The sequence below is a fragment of the Simochromis diagramma genome, unplaced genomic scaffold (genome assembly GCF_900408965.1).
Source record: "Simochromis diagramma unplaced genomic scaffold, fSimDia1.1 OVJJ01000685.1, whole genome shotgun sequence".
NCBI lineage: Eukaryota > Metazoa > Chordata > Actinopteri > Cichliformes > Cichlidae > Simochromis > Simochromis diagramma.
In genome coordinates, this window is record NW_024387477.1 from 1,051,405 (window position 1) to 1,074,054 (window position 22,650).

Sequence of the window (22,650 nt, forward strand, 5' to 3'; positions counted from 1 at the left end):
ATACAGATGGTTAAAAAGAAAAACGGAAGAATTGGAAAAAGAAGAAGAAGAAGCTGACAACTGTCTAAACAGAAAGTCTTATTTCTTTTCTCGTTTTCAAATTAGCACTTCCACATGGTCGGTGCATCAAGGATTAAACTGGGCCACAGTTTCAGTTCCTGAAACCTGCTGAGTCATTAAAGGCCTCTGAGAACCACGTTAGTTGTTTCTCTGGCCTCCTCTAGTGGCTGCATGTTCACACCGTTGGTTCAAAATACAAAACATCTGGCCTGTCATATGGTCAGCTCTATGAGTGTGTGGACTGCTGCTTCTGCACGCCACCAGAGTGGACTTTAAGTCAAACAAAGAAGATGTGACTGAAGTGCGGACCTTCAGCTTCAATTCAAGGATTTTAACACATGTATTGAATTAAATGTTTTACACATAACCTCCCATTTTCAAAGGCTCAGAAAGAACTGATGATTCAAAGTGTTGAACCTGAGTTTGGTAGATGTTCACTGGAACTCTCAATATGAGGTCCAAAAACATGCCATTGTTAGGCCGACAAAACATAAACCTACGACAGACAGCAAAAATGTGCGGAGCGCCCAGAAAATACAGATGGAAACTGTCGCAACACTGTTAAGGGTTTTTTTTTTTTCACTTTAATACAAACATACATCTAACACTAAAACACTAAAATCAATGAAAGTATCACTAATCTAAGTGCCAATTGTGCAAATGGGTTTAGTCACATTTAAATCACTGTCATCCTGCTTTGCATCAGCTGCAGCACAGCACCAGACTTTGCATTTGGTCAAGGAGAACAAAGATGATTGAGGTTCAACCATGTAAATCTAGACGGGGAAGTAAAAGTCTTTGGTCAACATAGAGACGATACAGGGGATCTGCTTATTGCAACCAAAGCCAGGCAGGTTGCTGGAGGACTCGAAGTAGCGTGAAACACCGTAGTTGACTCGCGTCATGATCTGCATCAGATCCAGCTTCCCACTGTAGCGCTCCAACATCTCACACAACATCAGTATGAACCAGGAGCCGTAGGTTGTGTTTCTCCATGAGTAGTATCCTGCAGGACGAGTGACAGTGTTAGCGCTCTTAGAAAACACAACGAGGAGGCGATCGTTCATTATAATACACAATCCTGACACTAATAGTAGCTGGACTGGTGACTGATACAAAACACTGATCTATGGGAGGGCATCTGTTTAGTTCAGCTATGTGTTTATTATTACTACGATGGTACTCAATTTAATTTAATATAATTTTATGCAGTAAGATATCGATAGAACTGATACCGGGGCTGGTATTGGATCAATACTAGCCCAATACGCTCGATGCTTTAGTTTGTCTGTCCCCTGTAAGTTGCTCCCATTCATCAGAAAGGAGACATGTGGAAGCAATGCTCCTCTCATGCAGGCACACTTTGCTTCGCCCCTCCTCCCTGCTCTACTGCATTCCGATCTCCTGTGGTCATGTGACTCAGCAGCATCAAGCAGAGCCATGTAGGTTGCAGTGAGTGAGAAAGCAACACATTGTTTAGAGGTAAGTTACGGTTGTTAGTCATTGTGGCAGAGGTGTGGCCTCTGGCCTGCTGCAGGGGAGGGACGACACAGTGAGCTCACAGGGAGGCGTGGTTGAAACACAGGTGTGCTGGCTCAGTTCTTTTTCAGTGACAGCAGAGCAGAAAAACGTGTGTGTGGCAGCAGCCTTGGAGTGACCGTTTCCAGCATGCAGAGCACCAAAACAACAGAATCTACTGCCATAGACAATAAACAGAATAAACTGACAACGCTGTGTGTGTGTGTGTGTGTGGTCCTTGCCACAGTCATCTTAGCTGTTACTTTAGCCGACTGATCACCTAAAGGCTGTATTAAGCAGTGTTGGGTAAGTTACTTTAAATTAGTAACTTAGTTACATTACTAGTTACTTCTATCAAAAGTAACTCAGTTACTTCAAGTTACTCGTTACTTTCAGAGTAACTAGTTACTAGGGAAAGTAACTTTGGTTTTACTCAGAATTTTAATGTGTTGCTTCCGTAACTGGATACCCAGCAAGAGTGCCAGTCTTCTAGCTTGCTTACTTGCCACAAGTGCACTGTGCCACCTACCAATAGAAAGGAAAAAATAATGTGCACATTTCCACGAGAGAAATCCCACGCCTGATTCTATCCTAGCCTGCTTTTTACATCCAACACAAAAACTGCAGTCGTGGTGCTTTCGACTGTACTCAGAACTCGGAAATTCTGCCTTCTGAATAGGAAGGTGTAGGCAACACCAGACTGCAGATGAGCTGCATACATGGCTGGACTGGGACAAAAAAATCGTCCCGGGCATTTTGACTAGAGACCGGCCCACCATTATAGGAAAAATCATAAAGCCTTTGAATGAAAACAAACACTGTTGTGACAGTGATGTACACTGTTCTGATGGTATATATGTATCAATCTATCAATTGTTTGTTGCAAGATTCAGATAATTATTTTTTTAAAAGTGAGACATTTTAAATGAGAATAAGAAAGTGTTTCCTTGTGCCCCCCTTTCCCTTTTTAATGCCCTACATGGACCCCTGGCAACACTTTGCTAGACCCGCCCCTGCACAGTTACCAGCTGTCAGCTACTTAGAAAAGGATCCTGGTGTTATTTGTCTCTCAGAAACAGTTCATAACTTCCCTTCAACTCATTCATGTCACCTAAAAGGTAAACCTGTTTCTCCATCACAGCTCTGATGATTCAGTAAGGACATCTCCTGGTTTCATCTTCATGTTTCCCTCTCACCACATATTCAAACCGATATCATGGCCAGCAGGTTTACAGCTGTGGCTCCAGCAAACATCAGCTGATACTAGAAATTAATATTAAATAAATTCTAACAACAGCTGATCAAGCTTAAACGTGCTGCTGTTGTTTAGCGCGACATCCGCTGGTTTCCTCTTTCTGGCGCAAAGTGGGCGATAAATAAACAAGAGAGAAAAGCCGATCAGCTGATCATTGATCAGTTTCATGATTGAAGTAGATACAGGAGAGGAGAGGGTGAGAGGATGAGAGAAGAAGAGGCAGCTGTGCAGCGTAAACACAGAATAACTCCAGCTTTGTGTCTTTTTCATTGTAGCTGAAGTCCGGGACAAATTGTGTTCCTTTTCACCTCAATACGAAACGCGTAATATTTTCTCTGAATACGAGACGATTCCGTTTTTTACGGGACGGTTGGCAACTCTAATAATTAACCTTATGAACAAAATAAAGCTCAACATCAGTATCATAGCACCCACCCAGCTGTATAGAAACTCTGTCATGCTAGCTAGCACGCAGTACGAAAAAGTCAGCATAACGAAAATAAACTCCACCTAAACTTGGTTCATATCTGACCCAGATGGACTGCAGGTCATAACTTCTTACCTGAAGTTCAGTTCACCTGACACTCTCGGACCAGCGGCCGCTTCGGGTCTCTCCTCTTGCCTCCCTTTTCCTTCATCCACCTGCTGGCCTCCACCACTTGCTAATGTTATTGAATCTGTGGAAGCTCCGCGATAGCCACCACACGAAGTAACGAATAACGAGCCTATCTAAATCCCAGTAACGAGTAACGCGTTCCCGGTTTTGGCATAATAACTAGTTACCGTGCTCGTTACCACAATAATAACGTAGTTACTGTAACGCGTTACTTAATAACGCGTTAGTCCCAACACTGGTATTAAGACATTTAATTATATATCCAGCCCAGTCAAATCAGTTAGCTAAATGATGGTACTGGAGCAGAAAAAAATATACCTCAAAAATGAACCATGAAAGATGTCTGAGTATAATGAAGAGTTGTATTTTATTCATACAACAAATTAAAAACAGATATTCCAGAGTCAAAATCCACGAAAAGCTAAACTAGTTATTGTAAAATGTAGTGGTCACTAAAGTGTGTCCAGAAATGTTAAATTGATGATGATTTATGTCATAGATCACGACACTCTGCTGTCCTGCATCAGTTGCCTTTTCAAGTTAAAAGTGTCTATATTTGGCACTTCTGTCTGTTTCTGAACTCAGAGTTTTCAGAGTTGTGTTTAATTTTTGGGTTTTTATTTCCATTCTTTCTTCAGGTCGTCTGGTTCTTGGTATTGTTTCTGTCTGGTTTCATTGGGTTTTTTCATTAGTATCCTGTTCCTCTTTTCTTCTTAGTTAGAGTTTGTTCTTTTATTGTTATTCATCCCATAACGTTCTTGTATCCACGTCTCCCTGTTTCAGTGGCTTTTTTTTCATTTCCTCTCTTATTTTGGTAGTCATTGTCTCCTGTGTTTTGCATTTAGTTTGACATCTCCTGTGCCATTATCCTAATAGTTTCCCCCTTTTTTTCTCCCACATGTTTGAGGCATATATTTTAATGTCCCATTTCTGTATGTGGGCTACATCCTGAGCTTAAAGCATTGATCTTATCGCAGTAAGCGTGTAAATCCCTGTCTCTCCTGTGTTCTTTACCAAAGTGTCTATTTTTTACCTGCCATTTCTTATCTTTTAATTTTTTGGAGATTAAGTATTATTTGCACTTTTTTTGGTCTTTTTTATGGACTTTGCCATCAGTTCAAATAAAGCTCACCTTTTCCCACTGCCTTCCATGTGGGTCCACCCTTTAGCTACAATGGGACGTAGCCTATTAAGATAACAGAAAACACTGTTTGTACCTGGAGCGGTGGAATAGGCATATAAGAAGTCGGCCTCCACAGGAATCTTCTCAGACGTCTGCTCGTCTCCAACACTGTCGGTCTCAATGACTCCCTCATCCAGGTTTGTACCACGGCATGCCTGAAAAGGAAGGAGAAGCAGATATTATCAAAGTCCTTCTTGAAGCTCCACTTGGCAGACATCTTGAAACATCTGTATAAACATCTGTATAAAGTCACCAGTCAAATCTGCTAAAAGCAGCTTGTATGTACTTTTTCATAAGCTCCATACATCCATTCATTTTCTGTCACTTATCCATCTCTGCATCGCAGGTACACTAATCCAAGTAGAGATGGCCAGACCTCCCCTACCCAGCTGACTGCTCCAGGTGAGGTGGCTGGGAATAAGCTAGGCGTAACTACCTGAATGTTTCTGGTGGATGGAGGATGTAATGTACAGCTAGACATCCAGTTTTTTGCATGTATTTTTAATCTTAGCACCAAAAGCATTCAGGTTGTCACAGTCAAGCAGGCGTGTACATCCGTGTGTTTAAAAGTTGTTATAACTTTCCAGAATGGACTAAACCAAAAACAGAATTTCAGGAAAAAACTGTGTCTGTCATCCTCCTGATTACTGAGGAAAACAAGCATCTTTCAGTTGAACTCATTTTGACCACTACAGAGGACAAAATGAATCGTCTGGGACTCAGGACTCATGTTGAAGTAGAGCTGGGTGTAATACCAATGCGTACCACAAGATGGTGCAGTGACACAGTGTAACATTATTAAGAGGAACTTGTCATTTAGAAGGAAGACTGGCAAAAGGCTACGCCTCCTGAGGAAATGGGGATAACTGCTCTCTAGTATTTGGTATTAGCTGCACCTGTTTTACGGTGGCATCAACTGTAGAAAGGGAACATAGTCTAAATGTTGTAACATGTAGTAATTAGCTTTTTCTCATTGAAAGTGAGTTTAGACTCCTTATCAAAGTTCCAAAGCAAATTACGATCAATGGAAATATTTTACAACTTGATCAAATACAAATGAAAACATGACTGTATTCACAGAAGTGTACCACACTGGCATAATTAACTAACCTGAATGAAGAAGAGCTTTGGCTTCCCCACCAGACCCGCACAGTAGTCTCCTCTAAAGCACTTTGCCAGGGTATCGAACCTTTCGGGGCCATCGGTGCCGTAAATCACACCCTCATCTCCATGACTAAGCAGCACACACACGAATGATGCATTGTTCTTGTGGTCCTCTTTGGATGCTGGAAACACAGCAGAGTAGATGGGGAAACAATATGAGTTATTAGTCCAGTTGTTTTAAAGAGTGCTACTAAAATAGGTTTAGGTTTTTAGGTACTTCATATTCCTGCAGTACATGTACGCTGTTGGATCTCCTGCCTATTAAAGCTCACACTCCCAAACAGTCCAGTCTGCTTTTATTTGTTAGTTAGCATGGCCCTCTAACAACTGCTAGCAAAAACACAAAGCTTTGGTCAATTAGGAGAGCGCAGGTGGCTTGTTAACTCACTTTGTTAACTCACTTTGTTAACTCACTTTTACAGCCACGTGAAAAAGAATGAACACCATTCTCAGTTCTAACGTTTTGCATATCAAGTTAAAAATGATTTAAGATAAGGTAAGAAACTTGGACAGGGTGATAAGATCCAGGCTGGAAATCTGAAGACAGCAGGTTAAAGTCAGTTATGGCGTTTAACAGGAAGATGGTTGAGTAGCACAGACGTGGGATTGATTTATTCCTGAGTACGGGCCACATGTCTCTGGAGCAGGGGAGGGTGTAGCTGACTGAGCCGAGGGGCAGCTGAGTGTAATGAACTCAGGTGTGTTGCTTGGGCAGTGGCAACACACAAACAGCCTCTGATTAACTCATAATTGGTTGTGAGATCTTGCGTCATGGTGTTGGGGTTAACACTTTGTAACCTTGTACATACGAAACAACCCTGATTCAAGAGGAGACACACACACAGGTTTGTGTACTCACTGTCCTGCTCCCAGTATATGTGAGGGTCGTGTCAGGAAGGCCATCCAGCATAAAGCTGTGCTCAGCCATCATGTGGATCCATCCTCTGGACTGATCCGCTTAGAAATAAAGAGCAGCTGAAAGTACCCCTCTCTGTTCCTGAGGATATGCTTCAGTTTGTGTTCTTGCACAAATTTTCACTTACAGCGAGGGGTCAGCCAGGGGTCAGCCAGGGGTCAGCCTTGGAGTGGATCTATTTTTACCCTGTAACACGCCCATTTCACTAAATTCCAGGGTTTCACCAGGAGATGGCGCTTTCTTCCAAAAAACTTGGACTTGGACAGTTAGCTATAGATGACCTTCTCAGCATTATTATAGGGTCTTTACCTTATAATATAAAGCACGTTGAGGCCACAGTTTAGATTTAGCACTGTATAAATAAAACTGAAATTCACATTCTTTTGAAAGCTTTCATTGTAAATGTATAGTTTGACCACTCAGACTTTTTGAGGCAGGACTGAGCAAACAGAAGCAACCTCATGGTGTCTTCCCAAAAACAGGACATTAGAGGACTACAAAAAAGAAGCAGTCTATCCTGACATGTGAATTCCATACATTTAAGATTTTCCTGCTTGATATTCAGTTTTCGTTGTTTCTGTTAACACCGACAATTTGAAATAAAATAAACAGGCGTGTTGTCAGATCGTTGCACCAACTTCTTCTTTTTAAAGAAATTACTGTTAAGTTACTCTGTAAGTTACACTCTGTGATAAATTCAACATGATGTCACAAAATTTGCAGATGTATTAAGAACAGTTTTCGTAACATACTCTGGAACGCGTACTTTTGAATACGAATTTTAACAGTAAAATAAAAATCGAAAACTCTTTTGTGATTCATTTTATTAAAGGTCGAAACACACCGATGGCGCTAAGAAGGCTTCACAGACAGGCAGAGACGGGCTTTGCTGCTTATCTCTTCGATCATTAACAGGCGATGATATTCAAACGAAGCGCGGCCGCTGAATTATGAGCGCTAAAAGGAGAAAAGCAAAAATCCCTCATTTGAACTTTGTCATAAAGTTTGAGGGGAAAAAAGAAAATGATTGTTTTTGTAACAGAGTTCTGTAAATACTTTCTGTCTCTGAATCCTGGAATAGCGTTTACATGTGTTCGAATCACAGCCGGCATCGAGCAGATATTTGTGTTTGGAAGTCGTTGGCCTTCTGTTTGAACGATCAGCTATGCGTGATTGATTTGATGCTCTGCCTCTCTGACCTGTCTGTAAATGCTGGCCTTAAAGTTACTGCAGCGATTTATCAGAGATGTGCAGAGCGCAGGCGGTTAACGCAGCAATTTACTGCATTTTAAAATGATGCAATTCTCAAATTATTATTAAAACTACAGTTAAGTCATCTATGTAATATATTTAAAGTGTTTATTTATTCATTCATCGTCAGACGGTTCCTGCAGTTTCGCATAAATTCTGCATGGTTTATTCCCTACAGTCAGGTTTAGGGTCACATGATGATGATGAAGCTTTGACTGAACAATCACAAGAAACCATTTAGGAAAGAAATTAAACAGATATAAATCCTGAATAATTTAAACTGCATAGTTTAAAAAAATCGTAATCTTCAGGTGTTGAGAGTGCTGTTTCTATAGTTGCTCATTAACACCAGGTCTTTTTAAAACCTGGTCAAAATTAAGTTTTTCCACATCTATCTATCTAAATTTATATGACTGCACATACACCTGCTGTTGCATTTGGAGTGTCTCTTTCACAGTGCAAAAAGAGTAAACGAGCATTAAACTGAATCACAAACGTGATCCAGCTGCAGACAGTATCAGCTGACAAACTGACTTCAGCATAACACACAACGGCACGGGGAGGATCGTTCTCCACACACACGTAAACATGAATGACCCAAAACCCTTCTTACCATCTAGCATTAGTTTCTTCATCTGCGCCGCAGTCTGGTTATGGTGCACTTTGACCTTGTAGCCCAGCTTACTGAAGGTGTTCTCAACATTGGCAGCATCAACATCTGTGCCATCACGAGTGCTCATCCCTGCAGAGACACACCAGCGAAAAGGCAGCGCGCTGTAAACATCAGCGTCTTCAGTGTAGTTTCAAAGAGGACGAGTATCCTGACTTCACCCTGACTGTGACACTTTGGACTGATAACACTGAGCCTGATCTTTGTAGCAATGACACAGACTCCAGTTTCTTTTTGTCTTTTTAATCAAGTGTTTCTTTAAACTGTCACAGCACGATTCCTCTCCGCTGTAACTCCATGAAAGACAGCAGTAGTCAATCACAGTGGTGACTATGGCAACAGGAAGGCCCAGGCAGAGGCCAAATCTATTAGTGTGTGAGTCAGTGTGGCCCGAGCGGCAGGATGGACCCACTGTTACCTATTGTTGGGTGGAAGTTCTTGTTGTTGATAACCAAACAGGTGCCGATGCATGGGTAGTCCATCTTGTAGCGGTAAGAGTCAGAGGCTTCTGGTCTGCTGCTGTTCGTTTCCTTGGTCTTACCCTTTCCTGCATTTGCTTGTTTCCTGAAAGTGTACACACAAACAATGTGATTACCCTTCACTGAAGAACTTAAGAACTTGTTTAGCGGGCATCATACTTAGAAGAACATTTTAACAACTGTGCAGATACATATTGTAGATAAATATCTTTGTTTAAGTCAGGTGTTACTACAATGCCAAAATTGTTTCCAGGAGTCAGGCAATGCTCAGAGAAATTAGAAAAACAACACTTAGTAAGTTAAATGATGAAATGAAAGGTTAATGACAGGAAAATTAGAAAAAGTGCAGCTTGTTTGGAAGAAGAAAGCCTCTTCTCTCTAAAAAGAACACAGTAGCAGGGTTTCACATATCTGGAGAAAACCAAAAAGAGCACCTCATGCTGACTGAGGGGGATGATTTGGGCTTGGTTTGCAGATACAGGACCTGTGCACCAAGCAGACAGGCGTTGAGTCAATCATGAACTCCTCTGCATAGCAAATTATTCTAAAATGAACTGTGAGGCCATCTGCCTAATAGCTAATGCTAAGGCTCATATGATCCTGATGGCACCGGCAAATCTAGAACAGAAAGGCTGAAAAAGCAAAGAATCAACGTGCTGCAATCACCCGAAGTCCTGTAACGAGACCCGAAGAGAGCTGTGCATAAATAAATGCCTGCAAAGCCTCAATGAACTGAGGCAATGTAGTAAAGAAGAGCGAGCCAAAATTGTGATGAACTGATAAGGACATCACTGTAGAGGAATATTTGCTTATACAGAAAACAATTACTTCAAGCTTGTGTGGCTAAACGTGGTTCTGCAAGCTGCTGAATCATTGGGTGTGCATGTTTTTCACAGACTGTACAGCATCCTGCAGAAACTTTATGTTTCATATGACTGTACACGGAGTCAGACAGTGAGCAGTAATGCACAATAGTTACCACAATTTGAAGAGGCTGGCATCCACCACGTCCCCCTCTCTCTGCGTGTCACCATCAGCCATGTTCCTGTGCACAGAACAGAGAAAGAAGTCACCACAGAAAGAGGACAAAACACCCTGTGACTCCTAACAGTCTAACAGAGCACGCCAAACTGTGCAAGGTCAAACTAGGAAGTTGCTCACATGAATATTAATTGTTTGGTTCAATGCAGTTTATATTGTTGGGTGCATGGAGGCACAGCCTGACATAAAGCAGATTCTGATGTATCCACACAAAAAAGCGGAAGCTAAACCAAACTTAAAATGTAGCTCATAGCGAAACAAAAAACATATACACCCATTTTATAGTACAAAGGACAAAAGGAATCTCTCTATTTCATTACAAACAAAATCTAAAGTTGAATGTTAAACTCTCATTTTGTCAATATCAGGATATGAGTTTGATAAATTACCCCAACACTGGGATGAGGTGCGTAAAATGTAACTGCAGACAAAAACTACAAACCTAACAGACGACAACTGTGCATTAAATTGTTACTACAGCTAATGTTACACAGTAATAAAGACGAGTGAACAAAGTCCTAAAATTGATATCCCCACGCTGCTTTTTTAAACAGTTTCATTTTAGTTACAGCTCCGTCAGAAAAACATATAAGTGAAACAAAACGGCTCACAGGAGTAAAAACCAATAAAGTGGAACATACCTAAATAAACGTACCCTGTAACGAGACAGTAGAAAACAGTAGAATGCGCTTTTATGACATCTGTGACATAAATAACGTCAAACAGGAAATCTCTCACTTAAGACCTGAGCCAGTCGGGACGCCGTCCCAGTGTGGGCGGGAGAAGACAACGTCACTTTTTAAAAATCCAACTTTATTGAGAACAACAAGACATTGTCATTGTCAATCTTTATATCGGGAAATTTCATTTACATAAATGTACATTTCAAAACTCAACCCCATCATTTAATTTGTTTTGATTGAAATTGAATATTACTTAAACTCTCTTAAATTAATTTTTTTTTTAAAAGGTTTATCATTGATTGAAATTCATTCAGAAACTTTTAACAAACGAGCTGTCACAATTACAACTTTCAAGTAGGGGAGACCGGGGATAGTTGTAACGTGGGTCAGTTGTAACACTTCCAATTTCTCCAATCAGGGCTAAGTTTCAAATGATGTGACTCATCCTGTGCATGCCCAATTCAGTTCTGCTATCACATGTGAAAAATCAGCACATTTTGTCAAACACAGACAATTTAACATGAAAAAAAGTAATTTGTATGCCAAAAAGTAAGTTTTTCTACTTTATTTCAATTTCTAATAGCATTATCTGCTTTGCAGTTAAACTCATCAAACTTAAATTATGTTATTTGTATGTCTATGGGGATATATTCTGTGTAGGTCTTTAGTGCTAATGTTTTAGCCGTTGGCTGTAATGTTAGCTAGTTCATGGCTATAAGAGTCTGGGTCAGTTGTAACAGCAACAGTCTGGGTTAGTTGTAACAATAACGCAGATGTTAAAACGTACCACACTATTACTTTAACTTATATTAGACAAGTTGGGGCAACGACATCAGCAGAGAGAGGTTCACTGGTCGCATTTGTATATGCGGTTAATGCCATTGGCAACACAATTACTTCACTGTTTGTGTTCCCACACATACATTATGCAGACCACTGTGTCAGAGATGGACCAGTAGGAAGTACTGGTAGTGGAAATAAATCAGGATGGGTGCAAGAAACAGATTTCCTCATCTTTCTGAAGCACTTTGCAAACCACACCAAGGTAAGCCAGGATAAAAAGTAATGGAATTGCGATGCTGGTGAACAACTACATTTTTTCAGCTTCATTGTTATATTCAAAATTGGTGCAAGAGTTGTAGGTTATAATGCCCACTGAGCCAATGAGGCCAAACTCAAGGAAGACCAACCAAAATTAATGAAATATTCAGTTGCAGAAAATTCCATAATTTGTCTTTTTGGGGGGGGTTGGAATATGTTCAAAAGTTAGATTTCTGCATTCTGTCACACACACACACACAGCTACATAAATGGATGTAAGTGCATTCATGTGTTGAATAAACAAAGATTACATGTTAATGTTTTGTTAGTACCCTTATTTCATTGTGTTACATTTTACCCCAGGATATGTTACAACTAACCCAGACTATGGGGTTAATTGTAACATTTCACTCTTCGTGTTTGAGACCATATCATGCAATGAGTAATTGTGCTGCAGAGAAAATAGCTGCACTATTTAATAGCAGAGACATGTAAATACTTTGCATTACATTTTGAATCCACTATCTTAAAAGAGCTCCAATTTACAGACAGAAATGTCAAAAATGTTACAACTATCCCCGGTCTCCCCTACAAAGTTGTTAAGAAGTCTGTCACATCCCTCTTTTTTTCCTTTCCTTTATTTATTTACCCTTCTTATTTCATTGTACTGTTTATTGTTACTCTTATTTGCCCTGGATATCTACTGTACAAACTGAACTGGAATGACTGACTGTTCAGTTTATAATTTCAGTTCGAAAAAAAACCCGAGAACAACAAGACGAAACATCAGGCTGGCAAGAACACAGAAGGAGTAGAGAAGATGCAAGTTAGTATACAATAGAGACAGAGCGCCCGGGGTCTCTACTCGTTCAGACACATTATAGGAGTATATTCAAATGTTTAAAAAGGCGACACGTTGTTATTCTTGTTGCCCATTACTGAGAAAATATATATACAAAAGTAATTGAATGAAATTTGGCTTACTACAGGAGAACTTGGATTTATGAATATAGAATTTGGACAGTATAAGAAGCAGGTTCGTAACATAAACGTGACAACTGAGTTTAGTGTCAATATCCGTGTAACCAAACTATTCCAACATAAGGAGAAACGAGGCTAAAATAACTTCCTTTACTTTGTTGATCAAAAAGAATTCTTGTGGTCAAAACGAGACTTTGTGCCAGCAGATATTTTCCACAGAGCCGGACCAGTTTGGTCGAAAAGAGGGTAGAAATGTGCAATCTCGAAGATACAGGTTCCTTTGTCCCGTTCTGCTTTTTAGAGGTTGGAAGAAAACAAGACTTGCAAATTTCAGTTCCAGAGACCCGAGGACGCAGAATGGGTTCTGTTTCCTGTTCAGAGGCGCGAAGTAACAACGTTACTAAAGTTCTGTGCTTAAACAAAGGACCGCGCCATCTGTTTTTGAAAATATGATCAGTTTAGGGGAATTTTCTTAATTTTTAAATTGCAGAGCAAAAGAAAATCAAAGCCAGTGAAAAAAATAAAGATTCCATAAGGAGGTTGAAATTCTTCATCCAATCAAATGTGAAAGTGTCTTTTATTGTGGCAAATTCAAAGTTCAGTAATCATTTATCAAGACTACTTTTTTTCATAAAATGAGTTCAGTTATTTGTGAGGCTTGAACTTCTTTACTTGTCCCTTAAACATATTGATAATTTATCCCATGTAATTTTCCATAATGCTTTAGTTTAGACATTGCTGGTGCAACTTTTCTCTACATACGATCTCGGGTGTGTTTGAGGTAGCATTATGTTACAGGTTATATCCACACATATGCTTTTAAAGCAAATACTACTGAACCATCAGCTGATCTGAATTTTCTTCAAACGTTTCAAACCAGCTGTGTCAATGATTTGGTCAGTTGGATCAATGATCTTATTCCTGTGTGTAAAATTCAGAATAAAACAAGTGAGATTTTGACAGGTGATATTAAAGTTTCCTCTGTGAGAGATACTGCATGTAAACAGTTGAGTCAGGTTGAGGTCTGGACTTTGGGCCATTGCAACACAATGAAGTGTCAAACCTACAGCATCATCACATGACAAAAGATGGAAGCTGTCGCATCAGTATAAGGTTTTTTATTGTAATACATTTTTAACTATGGAACTAATAGTGTTTTGTGTTTCCCAAACAAGACCGAACACTAAAATCATCCAACACTGACGTGTTTTTACCTCAGTGCAAAGTGCATTTGGGTATAGTGACAATTAAATCATTGTTATCCTGCTCAGCACACCACAACAGCCTGTATACATTCAAGGTGGCCAGAGGGTAGATATTAGGTTCAACCATGTAAATCTAGACGGGGAAGTAAAAGTCTTTGGTCAACATAGAGACGATACAGGGGATCTGCTTCTTGTTGCTAAATCCAGGTAGGTTGCAGGACGACTCAAACTGGCGTGAAACACCGTAGCTGACTCGCGTCATGATCTGCATCAAATCCAGCTTCCCACTGTAGCGCTCCAACATCTCACACAACTTCTGTATGAACCAGGAGCCGTTGCTTGTGTTTCTCCATGAGTAGTATCCTGCAGGACGGGTGACAGTGTTAGCGCTCTTAGAAAACAAGTTTGGACACCACATGTGACACATCAGCTGCGTTGTAGACCAAAAAAAAAGGAAACAGAAAAAGGGAAGCATAGACAGAAAATGAACAGGACAATGTGTCGATGCTTGTTCTTCACACCCCAACCCATCGGTTTATGAGAATGACCCAGAAGGTGGGTCCTGAGGTCGGGACATCACTCTAAAATGTCCCGTCTGAGAAACTGTTTGTACCTGGAGCGGTGGAATAGGCGTATAAGAAGTCGGCCTCCACAGGAATCTTCTCAGACGTCTCCTCGTCTCCAACACTGTCGGTCTCAATGACTCCCTCATCCAGGGCTGAACCACGGCATGCCTGAAAAGGAAGGAGAACCGAGAACCTCTCGCCATAAGAACAGTTTCTTCCCCTCTGCTGTTGGACACATGAACAATAACCATATGACTGTCCCCGCCACTAACACATGACCCTATGCTGTGTCACTGCATCATTCCATGTTTGGCACTGATCACCACCTGCACTCATGTATATATCTATCTACGTAGCACTCTTAATTCTTATTCTCATGTATATATCTCTTGTATATCTCATGCACATATCTTTCTACGTAGCACTTTTAATTCTTATTCCTACTTTTATTTTTTCATGTCTATTTAAGTGCTATTTATGACACTATGTTTGCACTGAAGCACCGCAGCAATTTCCTAATGTTGTAAACCTGCTCAACATTTGGCAATAAACCCCTTTCTGATTCTGATTCTGATTCTGAGAAACTCAAAATCGATCTCATATTTGGCACACATCTTGAAACACCTTAGGGAACTTGGGCGGGCAGTTATTCGAAGCATTATCTAAATGAACTTGAATTTCAGCAGCACCAGGACATATAAACAAAAGTTATCAGTCAAATTGGATATTAAGAAAAAGGGTTAAAGGTATATTTTGTAAATTCCAATCTTTAAAAGTAGTTTAAAACCTCCCCACATTAACTAAAGCTCTCGAACAATGTGAAGAAACATCTGGACTTTATATCCAAAACATCTGTGTTGGGCAAGTTGTCCTCAAAGCTCCTGGAGGAAATCAAAGTGGCTAAAAAGTGGGTGTGTTACCTCTGACTCATCAGTTAAATATAAAGAAATTCAATGGTTACATTTTTTTTCATGTACATTTAAAGTGAAAGCACTGTTTTGTTTTTAAAAGTTACAAAACAGATGACAATTAAAGCAACACTTTGAACTTAATAAACTACAAATGAAGACGTTACTATATAAAGACTGAAACACAGGAATGTGAAGACACATCGCAGAAGTGTACCACACTGCCATAATGAACTCACCTGTATGAAGAAGAGCTTTGGTTTCCCCACCAGACCCTTGCAGTGCTTTCCTTTGAAGCACTGTACCAGCGTATCAAACTTTTCACAGCCGTCAGTGCCGTATATGACACCCTCATCCCCATGACTAAGCATCACACACACAAATGATGCATTGTTCTTGTGGTCCTCTTTGGATGCTGGAAACACAGCAGAACAGATGGGAAACACCAAGGAATCATTAGTCCAGCTGTTTTTAAACAACCCCCTGATGCCAACTCACAAGCCAGTGCTTTTATTTTGGCAGAGCTACTCTAATAGAATGAACAAAAATAAAATTTTCTGGACATTTTATGTTCCTTCACATCCTTTTTCACTCTTCTTTCTCAATGGGCTAAGGCTACTCTCCTAAAACGACTGGGATGATTGGTTAAAACCAAACCAGACAGTGCCTGTTATGTAAGTGTAACTGGTGTAGTTCTATAACATCCGCCAACTGCTAACAAAAAGCTATAGCAACATTAGAACAACTGCCGTCTGGTGGTTACCACAACCACAGCATTTCACTACAATCAGCTCACAGGTTGACTGTAACAGGTTGGAGAGGTTTTTGTGAATACAGAGGCAAAGCTTTAACATCTTCTTACCATCTAACAACAGCCTTTTCATCTCAGCCACAGTCCGGTCATTTAATGTTTTGACCTTGTAACCTAGGTTTTTGAAGGTCTTTGCAACATTGGCAGCATCAACATCTGTCCCATTACGAGTGCCCATCCCTACAGAGATACACAAGCAGAAAGGCAGCACACTATAAAGTCAGCACCGTCTGGAAATCCTGGAAATAAAATCCAAACAGAATGCAATGATTTAAAATCTCATAAGCTGATATTTTATTCACAACAAAACTTAAAAAAAACATCAAATCAAGCTAATACATTTAACTATTTCATGATAAATATACAGCTCATTCTAACCCAGATTATCTGTGTTTAATATTAAAGTTTGTTAAATTTAAAACATGTAAATGTGACAACTATTAAAAAAAAAAAAAAAGAACTGGAGAAAGAGGCAAATACTTTTTCACAGCACTGTAGGGTTACCTCAGGTTAACTGGCCACATGTCAGTAACATGGTTGGGTATCATATCATGATTGGACGCCCAGAATCTGGCAGTACGTTACCAACAGGCATGATTTTATCATGGCTCAGAAACACTCACAGACATCGTCTGTGGATACAGTTTATTTCCATAAATGCAGGTCAGAGCTGAACCACGCAAAGAAGAAGCCATGTGTGAACATGATCCAGCGAGGCTGCGGTCTTCTCTCGGCCAAAGCTGATTAAGACGGAGTGAGAAGGTGGAAAACTGTTCTGTGAAAGAATTTGAAATTCAGTTTGGAAAACATGGATCCTCCAAACTAAAGAGTAGAGGGACCATCCAGTTTCTTATCATTCCAAAAGTATGGTGGTGCATTAGTGCCTATGGAACTAATAGCCTTCACATCTGGGAGGGGACCATCACCATCGTCTTTTAAACTGCATTCTTTATGTGGCTTCGTACTGGAAGAGTACGGGTGCTGAACTGGCCTACCTGCCTCCAGATATTTCACCACCTGCAAACAGCTGGAGCATCACGAAACAGGAACATGACAAATAAGAGCCAGGAGTGCTGTACAGGTAGAGTCCTGATATTAAACAAGAACGGGAGAACGGGACAGCGCTCGTTTCCTCTGCTCTGTGGTCAATGAAGTGTTGGTTCAAGAGTTAGGAGTTTGCCTTGTAATCGGGAGGTTGCCGGTTTGAACCCGGGTTTGGACAGTCTCGATTGTTGTGTCCTTGGGCAAGACACTTCACCCGTTGCCTACTGGTGGTGGTCAGAGGGCCTGGTGGCGCCAGTGTCCAGCAGCCTCGCCTCTGTCAGTGTGCCCCAGGGTGGCTGTGGCTACAATGTAGCTGCCATCACCAGTGTGTGGATGACTGGATGTGTGAAGCGCTTCGGGGTCCTTAGGGACTAGTAAAGCACTGTACAAATACAGGCCATTTGGTTTGTGAGATCTGTCGCTGCATTCTGTTTTACATTTTAGTTCCAAGTTTGTTTTGGAACTGGGATTGTAACTGTCACAGCAGGATTCCTTTGTACTGCAACTGCACAAAAAGCAAAGCAGTGGAAAGTACTTCATTTGACTTTTTGTACATTTGGAAAAATGTGGGAAAATCCCATCTCCCTTTTCACTGCAGACACTGGGATTTGTCACAGCAGCAGCTGTAAAATGATCCTACAGATGCTACTACTGTTACACCACAACATGTGCACATTTACAACTGGGTGAAGTGAGAGGGAAACATCTGCACCATAGAGGTGTCATGTCTTACAAATACAACACTATTATTGAGCATAGTGTAAAAAGAAAACAAGCACTCCCCGACATTCTATAAATCTGGATAAGGTACAAACACTCCTGTGACAGGAAGTCCAAGAAGGAAGAGTTCGGGTCTTAGGAGGTCAATCAACCACCATTCAATCTCCAAACACGTGCTGGGTAATAACATTTAAAGGATCTTGTGTTGGTCTTCACTGTATTTACATTTTATTCAAGATCATATCCATGTGAGGTACTTGTTTTCTTTTCCTACTGTGATAAGTTAAAAACTAAAAAGACTGTATCAGGTTGTTTTTGTGCCACAGTGTGAAGTGTGAGGCACAATGTAGCGCAGCTGATGACATTTGGAAAATTAGTGAAGTTTGGAACGAGCACTGTGACGAGGCAGTTTTAGACGGAGACAAAGATCATGAAATACAAAGTGTCTCAGTCCATCTCAATGACTGTCTAGAGTCTACAACAGTGGTAACAGTGGGTCTAGACTCTAGACCCACTGTTACCACTGTTGTATCTAGCATTTTATTTTATTCTATTCTATTGTGTACAGTATCTCATAGATATATCAATCCACTGTTTTTTTTCCTCTAATTTTCTATGCAACTTTGCACTGTCCACTGCTGTAACAAAACAAATGTCCCACACGTGGAACTAATCAAGGTTATCTTATCTTACCTGTTTTTGAGTGGAAGTTCTTGTTGTTGATAATCACACAGGTGCCAATGCAGGGGTAGTCCATCTTGTAGCGGTAAACGTCAGAGGCTTCTGGTTTACTGCTGTTCCAGTCCTTTTCCTCAGTAGTCTTGCAACTTCCTGCAGCCTCTGCATTTTCCCTGATGGAGCACACACACACACACACACACTCTGACTCATGACTGCCCTGTACTTAAAACATGAAGAACTTGTTTAACACCATCACACATAAAAGAAGTTGTTAACAATACTGTAGCTACTGTAGCTAAACTTGTTTGTTTACCCACGACTTCAATGAAAACGTACAAGAATATCACACAGATTGGTTTTGAAATGTCATTGTACCAGATAGAACTTCAGAGCATTGGTGCAACTAAGCATTTTCACATGTACCATTTTCTTTTGAGCAGCTCTTGTACGCTCAGCTTCTTTACTAATTAATCCTGCTGGTTTAAAACCACACTGTGGCAAACTGAAGAATAAACTGCTGCTTGTCAAAGTGAAGATGACGGTAACATAAGCCACTTGTGTTAAAATATGAAGGAAAACAACCTGAGCCAAGGTCAAATCAGCCAGGAGGTGCACAAGTCTCCACATTTCAGCAAACAGAGCTGCTACAGTAGTTAAGCTTTCTCAACACGTGGGCACTCAGACAGTGAGTAACAACGCACAATAGTTACCCATTTCCACAAACTGCAGCATCTACAGTGTCCCCACCTCTCTGCATGTCACCATCAGCCATGTTCCTGCACACAGAAGAGACAAAAGGTGGCATAGAAATCACCACAGGAAGATAAAGAAACCAAACACCCCGTGGATCCTCTCCAAAAGTGGACCACACCCCTACTAACGCTTACAGTTGGTTTAAAAACACATGCATTTTCGTTTAGGCTGATTAGCTTCCTCATTTTCAAGATTTAAGATCAGTGATGTAGATCATGCTATAGCATTTCTTCATTAGAAAAAGGAGAACAATTACTTTACAAGGAAGTACATGCCATTCTCAGTGTTTTCAAGAAAGAGCTACACTTTCTGGAGAAGTGTATTTTTGGAGTCTGGTTGGGTTGTGCAAGTTGCAAAACTTTGAAAAGCATGACTAAAACGTTTGGAGTTGATTGATGTGCAATTCTTGAATAATAATAATGTATACTTTACTGATCCCCGTGGGGAAATTCCTCTCTGCATTTAACACATTCACTCAGTGAAGCACACACCAACAAACTGGAATGGGATTCTTCTGTTTTTTGCAGTCCCAACCTGTAAGGTCATGTAGCTTGACAGAGTATGCCAGATTATACAATCTCAAAGTGGAAAGAAAAACCCCACAACAAGCACAATAGTTACCCTGGAAGCTGTTCAGTAACAGGGATAAGATAAACCTTTATTAGTCCCAAACGTGGGAAATTTTGGGGTCATGGCAGAAGGCACAAGAGCAGTAAAAATAAGAAAAACATTAGACCAGTAGTTTGGTGGTTTGTGGGTTTGGTGCCTCCATACACTCAACCTTGTGTTTACCAACATAGAATCTACTTTATGGATTAACTAATATGTCAATATATAAATTAAAGCAGTTTAAAAGCATACTCAGGAAGAGCCACTCCTGTTAAACCACACCAAACTGTAGCTCATAGTGAAACCACTGACACAACAGGAAGTGTTTTATAAGGATCATGAGAAAAGTTACCTCAGTGTGAAAGAGAAAATAACTGTCAACATGAAAACAGTGAGTCAGTATTTTTCTGTTTGATTTTTTAAAATTAAATTCTGAAACATCCAGATGTTTGATAAATATAGAATAGGTGTATGAGAACACTGCAGTACATAATGTACGCGTTGTAAAATATAAAGGTCTGTCAAAATGAAGACTACTAACATAAGCCAGCCGTATATTACGATGCTTATTTTTCCTACATTGTGTGTACTAGTACATGGCACTGGTACATATGCCACCAAGCAACTGGTCACTTAAGCCTGTCGCTTGGTGTCAGCAAGGCTACGTGATGAGGTCATATTTTCCGATGCAGATAAAAGCCTTTGGGTGAACTAAGACAGTTTTCCTCTTTTAAATGGATATTACACTTGTACGGAATGGTGTGAAGGCACAGCAGTTAGTTTCAAAAACAGCAATAGTATTTTATGTCTTTTGTTCATCTCTAAAAATATATTTCATTTTCCTGTAATTGCGGGTGCTGTGCTGAACAGTAGACCGTCGTAAATGACTCATGGCCGATAATCTGTCAAAAACACATCTCTCATGAAAGCCATTTCTGTCACCAAGTAGATGTTGAGATGAAGTTTTGGCAAAATCACTTGTACAGACATTTACCCAGGTAAAAACTGATTACCACCAAAAATGTCTTTTTTTCAACAGAGATTTGTCCCAGAGAGCTGCAAACAAACATAACATCACAGTTTTATTAAGATATTTAAAATGGCCAAAAAGGGCTGATGGAACTGACTATAATGTAGGTGCAGTAAGGCTGTATAGACATAGGAAATACAGACAAACAGGTCCTGTCTTTATTTTAGATATAACCCCTCCATAAATGTATGGTCAGTCTATTTACCAATATAAGCACACTGAAACATCAAAAATCAGTTTCTAGCACAACACTGGCATCAGGAGGAATACCAATAATTAATAAATGCCCTCAATGAAATTCTTTTATATTTTAAGTCTCCCATTTAGTGAGCTGGGCTACCTCTGGACCCTAGACCCATGTTCAACAACTCAGGTTTAGAGGATCTCAGCCTGTCATAAATACTGGTCACGTGATCTAGCCAAAGTGAAAAAACCACAAAACCCATGATGCTTCCTGTAAGTTGTTCATTTGACTATTATTAGTTAGGTTTACTTTTGGGGTTAGGACCACAGACTGCTGTTTCCACACACCCATGTGTTTGAATGTTAACATATTCAAAGCAGACTAATACTAAGGAACAACTATTACTGTTTAACTACACCAAGTTTGAGCTAATAACGAAACTGCAATGATAACAAAAAATTATTTACAACCCTTCTATCAGCACGTTCTTGTTTTTAGGCAAGGCAAGGCAAGGCAAATTTATTTGTATAGCACAATTCAACAACAAGGTGATTCAAAGTGCTTTACAGAGACATTAGAAACCAAAACAAATAAAAAGCATGATTTAAAATTGATTAAAACAAGCAAACAAACAAACTAACTAAACACACACATTTCTTTTTACGTTAAGCCAATTGAAATGCTTCCACGCACCATACCTGGATGTTAGCTTAATAATTACCCCGTACATGAGTGACGGATCTGTGGGAATATTCCATATGAATTATATAAATGCCGTAAAAGTGAGTCCCACTGCAGACTAGTAGCACAAACTACAAAAACCTAACATACGACAACTGTCCATTAAAGTGCTACTACAGCTAATGTTACACAGTAATAAAGGCGAGTGAACAATGACCTAAAAATAATACTCCCGAGCTGGTTTGTTAAACAATTTCAGTTTAGTTTACAGCTACGTCAGAAAACGCGTTAGCGAAGCAAATAGTTGATAAAACACGTAAATATCAGCGGGAACACGGTAAACCCACGCAGCGAGTAACTCATAAGGGTAAATACGAACGGAGTAGAAAACACCAAAATAAACGTACCTCTTAATGAGACAGTAGAAAGTGCTTTTATGAAGTATGTTACATAAATAAAGCCAACCAGGAAATCTCTCAGTTAAAAGTTTACACCTGAAACTTTGAGCCAATGGGAACGCCGATTCTGTGTGGGCGGGATGACGCTACTAAAAGACAAACGCTGATTGGTTTAGACAACTATTGTTTAGTTACCAACAAT

The 22,650-nt window shown here is 40.1% G+C and overlaps 2 protein-coding genes across 4 annotated transcripts; both read right to left on the minus strand.

Annotated features, from left to right (window-relative positions):
• Positions 1–621: 621 nt before the first annotated feature.
• On the minus strand, positions 622–10,920 carry LOC120723985 (caspase-3-like). Of its 2 annotated transcripts, none has more exons than XM_040015869.1 (7): positions 10,795–10,920; positions 10,092–10,157; positions 9,052–9,197; positions 8,577–8,705; positions 5,743–5,918; positions 4,667–4,787; positions 622–1,066 (listed from the first exon to the last, which is right to left on the minus strand). In XM_040015869.1, the coding sequence occupies exons 2-7, from the start codon at positions 10,151–10,153 to the stop codon at positions 837–839; spliced, it is 864 nt and encodes a 287-aa protein (XP_039871803.1). In that variant the 5' UTR covers positions 10,154–10,157; positions 10,795–10,920; the 3' UTR covers positions 622–836. The 2 variants fall into 2 exon arrangements, with proteins under 2 accessions (XP_039871803.1, XP_039871804.1); XM_040015870.1 differs by having other exon boundaries at positions 10,809–10,915.
• A 3,040-nt stretch (positions 10,921–13,960) lies between these two features.
• Positions 13,961–22,570, minus strand: LOC120723984 (caspase-3-like). Of its 2 annotated transcripts, XM_040015868.1 has the most exons (7): positions 22,458–22,570; positions 19,504–19,569; positions 18,806–18,963; positions 16,400–16,528; positions 15,777–15,952; positions 14,677–14,797; positions 13,961–14,426 (listed from the first exon to the last, which is right to left on the minus strand). In XM_040015868.1, the coding sequence occupies exons 2-7, from the start codon at positions 19,563–19,565 to the stop codon at positions 14,197–14,199; spliced, it is 876 nt and encodes a 291-aa protein (XP_039871802.1). In that variant the 5' UTR covers positions 19,566–19,569; positions 22,458–22,570; the 3' UTR covers positions 13,961–14,196. The 2 variants fall into 2 exon arrangements, with proteins under 2 accessions (XP_039871802.1, XP_039871801.1); XM_040015867.1 differs by lacking the exon at positions 22,458–22,570 and having other exon boundaries at positions 19,504–20,550.
• Positions 22,571–22,650: the final 80 nt, after the last annotated feature.

Bases quoted from the DNA above. Each gene is read 5' to 3' on its own strand.
- LOC120723984 (XM_040015867.1), bottom strand. From the start codon at position 19,598: ATGCCACCTTTTGTCTCTTCTGTGTGCAGGAACATGGCTGATGGTGAC. The intron at 18,964-19,503 runs GTAACTATTGTG...GTGCTCCATCAG, and splicing joins GCTGCAGTTTGTGGAAATGG to GGAAAATGCAGAGGCTGCAG. The intron at 14,427-14,676 runs GTACAAACAGTT...CCCGTCCTGCAG, and splicing joins CGCCTATTCCACCGCTCCAG to GATACTACTCATGGAGAAAC.
- LOC120723985 (XM_040015869.1), bottom strand. From the start codon at position 10,153: ATGGCTGATGGTGACACGCAGAGAGAGGGGGACGTGGTGGATGCCAGC. The intron at 4,788-5,742 runs GTTAGTTAATTA...CTTCCTTTTCAG, and splicing joins CAAAGCTCTTCTTCATTCAG to GCATGCCGTGGTACAAACCT. The intron at 1,067-4,666 runs GTACAAACAGTG...CTCGTCCTGCAG, and splicing joins TGCCTATTCCACCGCTCCAG to GATACTACTCATGGAGAAAC.